Source organism: Dermacentor albipictus, chromosome 5 (genome assembly GCF_038994185.2).
Source record: "Dermacentor albipictus isolate Rhodes 1998 colony chromosome 5, USDA_Dalb.pri_finalv2, whole genome shotgun sequence".
NCBI classification, from domain to species: Eukaryota; Metazoa; Arthropoda; class Arachnida; order Ixodida; family Ixodidae; genus Dermacentor; species Dermacentor albipictus.
The window spans coordinates 133,517,443-133,531,179 of record NC_091825.1 but is presented as its reverse complement, the minus strand read 5'-3'; the positions used below and the strand labels follow the sequence as shown (position 1 = coordinate 133,531,179).

General features: G+C 43.3%; 1 protein-coding gene across 3 annotated transcripts in view; it reads right to left on the bottom strand.

Annotated features, from left to right (window-relative positions):
• Etl1 (SWI/SNF-related, matrix-associated actin-dependent regulator of chromatin, subfamily a, containing DEAD/H box 1) overlaps positions 1–13,737 on the bottom strand; it is a 50,306-nt gene that overhangs the window by 26,839 nt on the left and 9,730 nt on the right. For all 3 annotated transcript variants that reach the window (XM_070538946.1, XM_070538945.1, XM_070538944.1), the window contains 5 exons: positions 11,154–11,612; positions 9,688–9,899; positions 6,021–6,211; positions 3,372–3,510; positions 792–927 (listed from right to left, as the gene is read on the bottom strand). In XM_070538946.1, coding sequence (XP_070395047.1) covers positions 792–927; positions 3,372–3,510; positions 6,021–6,211; positions 9,688–9,899; positions 11,154–11,612 — 1,137 coding nt within the window. The remainder of the gene's footprint in view (positions 1–791; positions 928–3,371; positions 3,511–6,020; positions 6,212–9,687; positions 9,900–11,153; positions 11,613–13,737) is intronic.

Sequence of the window (13,737 nt, the reverse complement as noted above, 5' to 3'; positions counted from 1 at the left end):
TCCGAATTTTCGGTCTTCCTAGGAACTGCAACAACTTCTAAAATATGGGCAGTTTGAAAAAATGAATACGTCTTTTACTGCCCCCAAAGGTGCAAATTGCCACAGGCACGTCCGAAATAGCTCTGAGGGCCTTCCAGTACACTTATTAGGCATATCAGTGCTTGTACTGTGACAGGAGACAGCAAGTGCACGTGTGTAGAACTAAGAAATACACGCTGTATCCTGCGACAGTTGTCCCTTTCTATTCTTTCTATGCTTCACCGCAATACACCATGTATGCTGCAGTGTACTGCGGCAAAGCTGACTTTTGGGAACCGGCATTATGTGACGTGTTGTGCTTCCCATACTTCAAAGCTATCGGTGAGGATTTCGAAGGCGCAGTTGGCGCCATTTCTGACAGTGGCAAATTATTTCAACACGAAATGCGGAATCGAAAATCGGGAAGCTTGGCAGCGAACATCAAAACAGCTAGGCCTATAGTTGTCGCGGTGGATCAGCTTGCAAGAGCGTGGGTTCGAGGCTGTGAGATAATGAAAATGGAGGCAGTGGTGGCTTCGATTAATACTGTTTCAGAGCTGCAGCCAAGGCAAAAAAGTCCGTAAAATCGGAGGGCAAAGGGCATTTGTGTCCAAAACTTCAGAAGTTATCCATTGGCTCTGTGGGGTCTGCGGCGGTGCTGCGAACGCATCCAAATGATCAGGAACGTCCCACAAATCGGTTGTTGACAGTATTTCATTTTTAACCAATAACAGCAGAAGTAGTGAAGGTACAGGTGATGAAGCTGCACTCACACTGATCTTCATGAGGTTGGCATAGCGTTGTGATGCCATATTTTTGAGCATGTGGGCTTCATCAAAGATCACATAATGAAATGGTACTTTCTTGAAGAGGCTCCTGTCTTCTCCATTTCCAGAAATCATGTTGTACCTGTCTCGACAAGGCATAGAGAGAGAACAAGCCATCACCAATGAGGTGTGTCACCAGCGGCACTAAACAATGCACGAGAAAAGTAAAAAAGCAATCATACTACTGCCGACAGTCCTTTAATGCAGTCATCGGATTTTTAATGTTTCTGCATTTCAAGGCTTAAAAACTAGTTGGTGCAATAATATACCAATGAAGTATTCCATATTAGCAACAATCAAATTGATCACCACTGTGAAATATTTGGCACACACTCTTCGCATGACCATAATTCATTGATGCAACTGAAGTCACAGTTCTATTAATCTTGTTGCACTTCAGAACGTACTTGCATACATGATGAACTGGTCTCTTGTGAATAAATTGTGAAAAACGTTGCTACTCAATATCTGTGAATTTACGTGAACGAGGTAAGAAATAATAGCACATTTGCTTTCAATATACATAAGTACACAGTATGCAAAATCAATACAACATAAAGCCACAAAATACTCAACGTCTGAAAATATATGTGAAAGCTAAAAAACCAAGCGTCAGCCTCAACTTAGTGAAGGAGCAGTTAAAAGAACAGCTTAAAAAGCACAATGTACCCCGACATTAACTTCCCAGGGTGTCTACCAAGTTGACATTTTAAAATTCCCTGAGTTTTCTAGGTTTTCCCTGAGTGATTTTTTTAAGATTCCCTGAGTGACACGGAACTTTGTTTTATGCCAAGTTGGGCTGACACAATGTCGCCCGATGCTGTCACTCTCTAGTGAGCATGTTAAGAAAAATAGTAAGGAGTAATGTTTATTTTATTCAAAAAGAAAAGAGAAGGAAGGGGTCACTAAAATGCACTGCAAATAAGAATATCTTTAAAAAATAAGGTAAAACACATTGCAAATCAAGTAAACATTCTCAAATATGACTAAAAAGGAGATGTATCCAGAAGTAAATATTTTCAAATATGAGCTATTTCTATCAACTGATAGCAAGCTCATTGGTATGAAGCCTGAAATGTCACAAGTGATATTCTCTCTCAACAGCTGGTAAGTCAACTTCAACTGTCCTGACATACTTTCGGCCCGTGCACAATGCCTCAGTGTTGCGTTTCCCACTTTAAAGAGTTTATGTTGGTTTGTATGAGGGACACCTGCATCTTGGCGACAGCCAACACTGGTTTTTTGAGCTCAAGCTTCTTCAAAGAAACAGCAGCACGGTTCTTTTCCCATTCATTCCTTAATGCGTAGGTCTTTTCTGTGCTCATCCTCCTTTCGATGCGTGTTCGCCCCACGGACCATTTGTAACATCCTCTTGGTCAGTTGTACAGCCAACGTCCGATTTTTCGGACTCCTTAGGGCAAGCGAAAACGTCAGAAAAATCAGGCAGTTTAAAAAAAAAATTAATGCGTCTTTTATTGTTGGCTCAAATTGACACAGGCACATCAGAAAAAACTCTGACGGCCTGCCAGTGCACTTATTAGGCACATCGGTGCTTGTACTGTGACAGGAGATGCGGGTGCGCTCATGTATAATTAACGAATGCATACTGTATACGTGACAATTGCCCCTTCCCATGCTTGTCATGCTTCACCGAGTAACGCTGCTGTACCAAAACCAAAGCAAAGCTGACTTTCAGGAACCAATATTATGCAACGCATTGTGCTTTCCAAGCTTCGAAGCGATTGACGAGGACTACAAAGGCGGAGTCAGCGACATGGTCGACAGCAGCGCTTTCAATGAAAAACACGGGACAGAACGACAAGAGGCTTAATAGCAAACATCGAAGCCGCCAGGCCCAGCATTGCCGCAATGATGGCTGTGGCTGCCAGCGAATCTGCATGTGATAGTGCCGGTTCCTGGCGGCGAGGTAATCAAAATGGCGGCGATGGTGGCTGTGACTAATGCCGCTTCGGACCTGCGGTCATGGCAAAAAGTCCGTAAAATCATACTGCGAAGGGTTCTTGCGTCCGAAATTTCAGACGTTCTGATACGTTGACTCTATCGGGTACGTGGTGGTGACATGAAGCTGTCCGAATTATTGGGCATCTGGAAAATCAGTCGTTGACTTTGCGCTGGCAACTCCTCCAGCCCGCGACACGGCATCAAAGACAATTGGTTACGATTCCTTTGGATTACCTGAGCCAGCATTACCGCATCTTTCATTCCCTTTCAATAAAATTACAGCTGATAGAAGCACAAAGTCCCCCGAGTTTTCCCTAAGTGTTTCCAGACTATCCAAAATCCCTGAGAATTCCCCATTTTCCCGGTTGTTGGACACCCTGCATCCTGTTTAGCAAAATCTGACTAACATATCTTTTGAAAACTTTTCTAAATATTAGGTAAATAAAACTTGTGTAAAGTTTAAACCAAATGAGACTAACAAAGATGGTCCCCACATTCAAAGTAAGAATATAAAATTACACTACTACAGCCAACATTTTTCTTAAGTGGTTAAGATGCACTTACGTCGTAATAAGAACATTAAAGTTTCCCACTTCACCCCCAAGAATCTTGTACTTGAGCTCCCTTCGGTCCTTCTGGCTGCCATGATAGACAAGAATGTCGAGCGAGGGGCACCACAGCGTAAACTCTCTCATCCAGTTCTCTGTAAATGTGAAACATATCGAGAAGGTCCATAAGTTCAAGAAGCCCATAATGACAAGAAAAAAGTAGATAGGGCCACCAAAGCAGAAGCTTGGTGCCTCGTAGCAGCCTGAACAATACTAGGAGCAGCTCTTCCACTTAAATTTAGCGACCTGTTTTTGTGACATGTTGCTACAATTTGGGTTACCTATGGTAACCTAATGCCCAGCTCAAAGCCAGAGGGGACAGGAGCTTCCACTGATTGGTGGCAACTAGGCTCCTCTTCAGTGGTTCTTGAATTTTCTTGTCCAACAGTTTATATGTATGTGGTATGGGTGTACGAATATTCTAATGTTCGAACATTATCGAATATTATATTTTTAATATTTGTGTTTGATGCGATATATATTCGAAAATGTTTGAATATTCGGTTGGATACGAATATTTAAATCAAATCGACTATATTTCTGGCTGTGCGGGAACAAACGCGGTTATTAGCATTTGTTTCTATCTGATCTAAAACTACTGGGGCGATTTTGTGCTGAATTTCGTGACGATTTAGTGCTGCTAGCGAAATTCGCTTGCAAAGCACACTTACCCACTAGACGTCAGAACTTTGCGGGAAGCCAGCGTCTTAGTGGCAAGAGGCACGGGTTTGCAAACAAGGGTGCTTTCTTTTTTTCCTTTTCCATGTTTTCATTTTTTGTTCAGCGCCACCCCCACTTTTGAGACTATTGCTTGACGGCAACTGTGATGTGTGACAAATGGCACAGTGTCAAATGCCTACAAGTTTACAAGTGTTTGATGTAGTATAATAAGGAACAGGCTAGCAAGAGCAGCTAGTGATAATTACTGAATTTTCCAAGCTAACATGAGCCAAATACACAATGTTTTAGTAAAACGGCTTACTAGTCTAGTTTTTAACATTGACAATGCAATTGCAATGTTCCAACATAACAAATCAACCCAACTTGCTAATAAATGCATGTGCACTTCATTATTTGATATTCGATTTGACATTCGAAGCTAAGTATTCGTATTCGATTTGTATTCAAAAATTTTGATATTCGCACACCCCTAGTATGTGGTACAATTAGGGTTCCCTCTTAGTGTGTTCATGAATGCTGAATTTGTGATGAAAATTTTATCTGCCTGCCAAGTTTCAAGGCAATAAGGAATGAAACCCCTCGTTGTAAACACATTTCATCTGCTCTCTTGGCATCACTGCGAGAAAAAACATGCAACAGATTGCTTACCCATATGGAAGCAACATAACTGTAAAGATGCAGATAAAGGCTGCTTCACAAAATCACTCACTCACTCACTCACTCAATCAATCAATCAATAAAGTGGGTGAGTGATGTCAATGACTACTTGTTCATCATGCAGGTGAATGAGAACGTGCTGGTAGCAGCCTAACTGCACATTGCAATACAGAGAGAGAGTGTGAGAGAGAAAAGACTTCATTTCAGATCAGACTAAGACCTATAATACAGTAAAAACTAGTTGATTCAGATGTCATGGGAGTGAAAAAAATGTCCAGATTAAACAAATTAAAAATTATCAAGGGTATGAATAAAACAATAAACAAATGCTTACATCGATATGCTTTTATATACTGAATGAATCTGCAAATCCCCTTTTTATTTTACACAAAAGCAGTGCGGAAGCTGCAATTCTTGTGATCTTGTGACTGATTAGCGCTCGCAGCGGTGAAGGCCTCGTGACTTGCTTTGCAGCGCGGTGCGCGTCTTTATCTGAGACACAATTCTCACTACCGCGCGCACATCCCAATTATCTTTTCACAAGTGAACTGGTCTCCAACATATCATCTGTTCATCGTGATGTAGCCGGCGCTTTTCATCTTCAACAGCTTTGCACTGAGTCAGAACGAAACTATTTGCCGCAATCGCTATCAACACGATCATGGACAGCGACTTATGGTTCTGTGGGCATGCAGCCGATGCACGCACCGAGTCAAAACGAAACTACCATTTGTCACAACCACTGCGGACGAAACCATGCAATGCACGGCAGTAAACGCAAGCATGAAGGCCATAAAGGCACAAATATGGACAAAGTGCTACGCCGCTGCTGTCATTCACATACGATTTTTGCTGATGACTATGGTGATGCGCTCTGCCGCTTCACTGCAGTTGGACGCTAGTGCTGTTTTTGCTCTTTTGCGTTGCACATTTGCACCACTTCCTGCTTGGCGAGCTCCAAGAGTTGTCTGAATCGACCTATGTGCGGTCAAATACATCTGAAGTAACGAGAGTTTGATCACATTAAATAATGCACATAACTGCCAGGACCAGACGACAGGTCCGCATTATCCAAATTCCCAAATCAACGGGGGTCGAATTAATGTGGTTTTACTGTATTCCGTCTGCATATTCATCAACAGTAGTGAGAAAGCATTAGTGTGTAATCGATCAACCGATCAATCAATCAGTATTTACCACTGTGTGGACTATGAACAGCACACAAAATTATCTACAGCGGAGAGTAGGTCGAACAGCCTTTCCGTACCTAAAGTAGAAGAAGGCACTACGACCAGGTGTGGCGAGGCCTCCCCTTGCTGCTGCAGGTAGGCCAGGAATGCAATGGCCTGGATGGTCTTGCCCAGGCCCATTTCATCAGCAAGGATGCCATTCACTTCTTGTTTGTGCATGACTGCCAGCCAGTTGAGGCCAATGAGCTGATATGGGGAGAGATGTAAGCTGGAAAGGAGACAGTTCAAGGTCATAATCCATAATCTCCATGCATAGCTCACTTATTCCCTGCACAAGCTTAGATGAAGAGACATAGCAATGAGCAGTGACAAATGTGTTCATTTCCTCTGGCTATTAACTAGAGCAGTGTAAAGCGACAGCTTGCATCTATACGTCACAGAAAACCACCACATCTGCACGATTCTGACGCACGCACAAAACACGCCCAATTAAAAGAAAATAAAAGTGCATCTGAATGCAAGCTGCACCTAAATGTAACATGCGGTCAATTTATAAAAGAGAGATATACAAACACCCCCATATTCACAATCAAAAAACAAGACAGGCAGAATTCACCTTTTACAGAAGAGAAAGCTTTTTTAACATGAGCTTTCATAATGAAAGCAGCATGTCATTGTCGCCATTTATGCTTCACTGGCCACAGATACCAAGCACACAAGGCGGCATTCTTGAGCAATCACTTTAAACATGCTACTACTGTATCACTTTAATGAGATTTCACATGACTCTGCATGGACTTGTCAAAATATGGTGCTCGAAAGCCTTCCTGGCCCACTGCGCATATAGCGAGCTTGACACAGCCCCAGAAACGCTGCTGGCCATATGCGCTGATACGTCCGTTGTCGAGTCACACGAAGCCTTGCAAAAGTGGTAGTATCTTCGAAAGTGATCGTAGTCAAGCACAAAATAAACCCCCACATACTTTCAAGAAAGCACGCCCTGCTGCCATCTCATGATGGCAATGATGCTACATCTGACTGCTATGACAGTAGGCAGTTGCCAACATCACGAATGCAGTTTTGGCTTTGTATCCAAATGTAATGCACAGGCAGTTTTCGGACCAACTGTTCTTTTTTTTAAGAAAGGTGTGCATTAGTTTAGTGCCGATATGGTAATTAATCATTCATCGGTTGGCAGAAAAGAACCAGACATAATGAAGACGGACGAGGGGTCAAGTGTTAGCAGTATTCTAGCAAAGGATCTAAAGGCTGCGGGATTTCCAGTCACTTATTTAGATCAGCGAAGAAATCTATGTTGGTGACAGATAGATCTGGTGAAAAAGCCCCTGTCGCACCAATCAGTCCCAGACTAATTCTTGTCAACGGAGAAAAAGGCACTTGTTGCAAGTCAACCAGAATGCAAGATTACAAGATAGGGCTGGGACAGCGGAGAAAGCAGCTCTCGCTTGTAAACATCCAGTCAGCCATCTGGCGAAATGGCACAGGCCTGGCCAGCTGCTTCATTCATCTGCAGGTGGATTTGATGGTGGTTTGTGAATTTATACTCCATGCTTTGTGCAAAGACAAGTTTGCAGAGGAAGTGCACTGTCTACAGTAAAACCTCGTTAATACATAGTTAGCGAGAAACGTGGATGAGGTACACACTAAGAAATGTATGAATTAACCGACAATGGCAGACAAGCAGATATAGACTTTCTGGCCAAAGAGACGTTAATTTTCACTCAAACAAACATGCAGCTAAGTTTTATTTGTAAGCAGGCTGCACAAAAATTTGATTCTCACTTGCCACTGTGGCGGCCTTACAGCAATGACGGCATCCTCAAACTCAGAAATTCCGCGAGTCAGTTTTTCCATGAAGCCCCACCTTCCTGCAAACGCCCTCATGACACTCAACACACTAGCCATGTCGAATACGGAAGGGCCATCATCCACGTCGTCATGAATGACATTAAAACAATTCCACACTTATATTGTGAACAACTGTCTTGTTCAAAAGAGCTGAAAAACTTCCCCATGTCTTCGAAAGACATTGTTAGCTTCGCCTTTTTGGCATTAGCACCATGTGTACTGCACGTTTAGCACTGATTCTGCATGTTTATAATATGGTGGCGTAGGGTCTGACGAGATCGACTGATCATGACGTCACACAAAGCGGCTACCCATTACAGTTTCGGTACCTCGTTTATTGGTTATTCAAATTTGTCAATGAGTTTCTAAGTAAACTGAGCCACCCTACCGTTGACAGGACTGTCAATATCATTTGAAGAAAACAATATCCTAATATATTTAAGGAAACACCGAAGTAGCACTATAAGCATTGTGCCATTTGGTCATCATCATGCAGCCCAGTGTAATTATCAATCTTATCAAACTTGATCTGACCAGTAAAACACTTATCAACCCTTATAAGTTGTCACCAACCTTATTGGACAAAATATGACCCTTATCAGCCCTTATCAGTTCTCAACCTCATCGCAATCATCTGATCCTTATAAACCCTTATCTGAATAGCTTCAATAATTATAAGCCCTTATCACTCTTCAGCACCTTATCCATCTATGTTGAACCATTATTAACCATGATGAGACCCACATACCCCTCATCATTCCTTATCATACTTATCAACTGGCTGAATGCTTATCTGTCAATGTTGCACGACGTAAAATGCATGATCCCTCAGAGATCGGTGGCATTTCAGTCGGTAAAAGAATGTCCCAATGGAAGGCGCATCCTACGATCACCAAAATGCATAGGGGATGTGGAATGTTTGGCATGAAGTTTTTGCTAAGTCGAAATTTTCCTTATGTCTACAACATGCCAAGTCCTAGAGATTGGTTTTATTCCACCATCACTAAATTTTTCCACAAAGCTTTCACAGAAACTGTTGTTTGACATTTGTTTTGTACCGCTGGAACAACACATTCATATGATTCAGATATATTCAATATACCTTCTGCAAGCATGAGTGTTTATCCCAGTGGGAAAGACACTCAGCTTATAAATGTGGGGTCGTACGTTTGGAACTCCCCACTGCTGTTTCCCTTCCAAATTAATTTTTTTATACTTTAATTTCTTTATAGCGATTTGTCTTATGCAAGAGATGGACAGATGGGTTTTCTTGTTGGGTAGGATTAGAAATGCTTATGCATTTAATATTATTTCGTTGAGCTTCAGTTTAGGTGATAGACCCCATTGACCTATTGATGTTTCCCACTTCATACAGAAACACAAGATGCACTTCATGCTCTTACTGTCTATGAAAAGTTCATACGGTGGTGAACACATATTTTTTTAGCTCTTTATTATTTTGTATTATTCCCACAAGTGTTTGCAATTTACTGAGGCTCTTGATTTGATAAAGTAATTCTTTGGTCCCATCGACTTCGCTAAATCAAGATATAACTGTACTTAATGAGCCGTAGATAAGATGCACACTGGCAGCTCCATTCGTGGAATGAATCTCCATCCTAAACCAAACTATTATGGTATGAAAGGACGTAATCCCAAACACAACAGCTTGGTCTAAGCATAGCAAATATCATTCAGTCACACAGCTCATAATTTTTGTTATGCAGTTCCTTCAGGATGAGCATATGCGTCAGCCATTCCTTGACAACCACTCATGCAAAACTGTCTGGTGTACGAGATGACTCTACAAATTGCCAGAAAAAAAAAAAAGAGGATGAAAAAAGAAAACAAGATAAATAAATATGAATGGGCAACCTTTGGTTGAGCAGGGATGGTTGGGTCTTGATGTACTCGTCAAAGTCTTCACTCTCACCCCTCACAAGGCGTGACACAATTTCCTGCATCTGGTCTGAGATGCTCTGGCAGCGGGCCATCAGGCGATTGACCACACCACGTGTGTGAAGCAAATTCTTGGAACTGTTCAGCATAGTGGGCGTCAAGTTTTTGCAGGTTTCAAACTTATACACCTGGACAAAGAGAGTGAAAGTTTGCATTGGCAAATGCCGCTAGTTTAACAATGTGCTCCCAAACAAGGTAGCAATGAATTGTGAAATGCTGCCTTTATAATCAAAATGGCAGCAAGCTGGCGAGTTGATAGGTTAACATCAAAATCAAACAGCATGAAGCAAATAAAGGACAATTGACTGAGAGGACACATCTGCGTTGTCACTCTTGTGTCCTTTGTTTTGTACTGTCTTTAATCATTTTGGACAAACTCAGCTCACTCGCCCAAACTTCCTAATTTGTTAGTTGAATGTTTCCTACGAGAACAACTCGCTATGTCTCAAGGAATAAGCAGATGATAAAATTTTCAAATTATATTATTATTACTGGCTTAACACAAACACCGGATAACTTTTGTAGTATCTCCGCACCTCAAACAAATATAAGAAAAATCAAGAGTCAATCAGAGCTGACTTTGCAAAATCTGTAGCTGACCTTCAGAGCACGACTACAATGTCACAATCATGTGCTCTGCCAATGATGCTGTACAACCTAAGCATTATAGCACTGTGACTATACTATGCAGTGCTATCGGAATCACTACTGGGGGTGTATTCTGTAAGCGTCCATCTAGTGGACATGTCCATTTCGTCTGCTGTTGAAGTTCTGGTTGGCTCGGCTTAGGTATGTGTCAGAAGGAGACAGGTGTCCCCAGCCAATCAGCACTTAAGCAGCAGACAAAATGTACCCGCCCTTCCACTAGGTGGAAACTTACACAGTACCTCCTCTGGTCACACACATGCACATATAGCCAATTAGAATGTCGAAGAATGTTCTCAGGCAGCCCATCTGCTACAAGCACGCAAACAAATGTGCATTGTTCTTGAGTACAGGTCTTAAATTCAAACAAAATCAACTACTTGTATAAAACGGAGTATAGAGAACGAAATGCTGCAATACAAGAAAATAGTTAAATGTAGCAACGCTTAGACAATGGCGCATAATGTACAGCATTTTTTCTTTCCATGCAGGGATGCAAATGGTACTACTCTCCAAGCATGCGCAACTTCACAATGGCATACCAGAAAACACTAAAGCAGCAAATCATGGCAGCATTTATTTTCTATTTGCACTAGGATTTACGAAAAGGAGTATGGAACGTATGCTTACTATGCTACTTCAAGTACTAAAACATAATATGACCGAAGCAATGAAAACAGTGTGCTAAACATCGTCTTTCTAGACAAAACTTTATCACTGAGAGTAATATAACTCACCAGATTCTTCCATGTTTCATATGGTCTGTTCTCCAGAACAGCTTCTACCTTCTTCCGGCTGCAGCCAGGGATCGCAAGTAGTTCATTAAAAGAGGCATTGTCAAAGAACTCTGTGATAGCACGCTTGGTTTCTATCTTCGCAGGTGTGTCATTTGACTCTTCACCGCTGTTCTCACTGTCATCGGCTGAGCCATAGATGTCCTCATTACAATATTCTTCTTCATCACTGGCATCATCAATCTTTAGTGCTTTTGCTGGACGCTGCGCCACCTTCTTGTAGGAGCCTCGTGACTTGAGGTCGTTGAAGGCTTTAAATTTGGAAAGACCAGCACTTGAGCTCTTCACAGGTGACTCAGTTTTTGCAACACTTGAGCTCATTACAGGTGACTCAGTTATTGTAGCGCTCGAGCTCTTCACTGCTGACTCGGTTCTTGTAGCAACATATGTCTGCAGCTTGACCTGCGAATGTGGCAAGGAACAAGAACATCAATGTGCGAGGTCAAATAGACACTGCTTAGAATCAAAATGTTAAACTAGATAGGTATATATTTCACTTATGGAATGTTGGAAAAGTCAATCTTCGTATGATAGGTTTGGTAAACCCGGTGGAGCACAGAGACAAAGTACAGATGGCGACAACTGAAGTTCCCCCACCAGCTTCTTGCAAGGTCGACTCCAGCAACGTTCTATTGCTAGTTAAGTGTTCATCGATAAAAGATTACGTAGCACTTGACATCAACCTTTTAGAAACAACTTTTCATGTATACAGTCGCCGACCGATTTTCCGGACTCCAAAAATTCGGACATGCCCGATTATTCGGTCAGCTTCGCGGCACCGCCATTCTCCCCATAGACCATAATGTATAACTGCTGAAAGTTCGGACACCTTGCAACCCCTCGTCTGATTTTTCGGACACTCCTTGAGCCAACTCGGTCGAGAGAGAGAGGGAAGAAACTTTATTATAAAGTGAAAGGATTTATGTGGTTGGGGCCCTCAGTCCAGCGCCCCAATGGCTGTCGCTACCGCTCGTGCTCGTCGTATCAGGGCCAGCCAGACCAGTGATGGAGGATCGCCTCCCACTGCGCATATGTTGGTTGGGGGGATTGTAGAAGAGAGATATCCTTAGGGGGTTTTTGGCACTCAAACGTGACGTGGAACGTCATTGGTGGTGCACCGCAGCCTGGGCAGGTGGTGGGATATAAGGTTGGGGAGAGCTTGTTGAGAAGGAGGAAGTTTGGATATGAGTTGGTTTGAAGCCGTCTCAGGGATACGGCGTCATTCCGGGAGAAGGATTTGGGAGGAGGGTGATATTGCAAGCACCCTAGTCTGTAAAAGTCTAGAGTGTCCCGGTATGTGTTGGGCAAATTCTGGGAGGCTTGATATGGGTTGCTCGCCTCACTGCCAGGTGCCCGGCAGGTTAGCTCTCAGGCAGCCGCATGAGCGTGGTCACTGCCCGACAGTGAGGCATGAGCAGGTGTCCAAATCAGCCTGATGCGTGGTATTGAGGGATCTGGAATGGCGGGGAGCTTACATGTGCCGGTGAGAGCGCGATTGGCTTCCTGAGGGATATGACCCCTGAGGTATGCTCGACATGCGTCTTGTGAATCTGTAATGATGATGTGGTCGTGTTTTGGTGATCTTTTCATGTGACCAATGATGTGGTTGAAGGCGAGTGCTATGGCCAACGTCTCCCCTGTAAGCGTAGCCTCGGTTTGGACGCTACACGAGGTGACGATATTACCCTGATCGTCCGCCACCACCGACACTTGTCTTTCTTTGTTTCTGGTCGCAAGAGCATAGTGGGCAGCGTCGGTATAATAGACGGTGCCCTCCGGCTGGGCGTTGAGGAGTTTCCGAAGGTATCTAACACGTGCATCCCGGCGACCATTATGATGCTCTGGATGCATATTGCGCGGTATGGGCGCTATGGTGAGTAAGGTTTGGATGTTTGATGGGACTGGGACATGCCCTCGCATAGAGGGTGAATGCTGTGCATAGCCCAGCCGTGAGAGCAAATGCCTGCCTGTAGGGGTCAGTCTCAATCGCTCGAGTTGTGCCATTCTGTGTGCTTCGATGTGTTCCTCGATGGTATTGTGTACCCCGAGAGCAAGCAGTCGTTCCATGGAAGCATATACAGGAATTCCGAGTGCTTGTTTAACGGTTCTTCTAATAATTATGTTTATGCGGTTGGTCTGAGAGAGCGTCAGGTTGTGGTATGGGAGGTGATAGGTTAGCCGGCTGATAATGCATGCCTTGACCAACCGCAGCATATCCGCTTCCTCGAGTCCTGAGCGGCGGTTACTAACACGCCTCATCATACCGACGATTTGCTCGAACTGTCGACCAAGGAGATCTACCGTGAAGTGAGCTTTGGCATTGGATTGTAGGTGATAACCAAGGATTCGGATCCTTTGTGCAGTGGGAATTGGTATGCCTTGTATTTTCACTTCAATCACTGGAATTGACGTTTCATAGCTGCTTCGGGGTCGGATTAGTAATAGTTCTGATTTATTTGGGGCACATTCGAGGTCTCCAGTCGCGAGGTACGCCTGCACTATATCCACCGCCGTCTGTAGGCGGTGG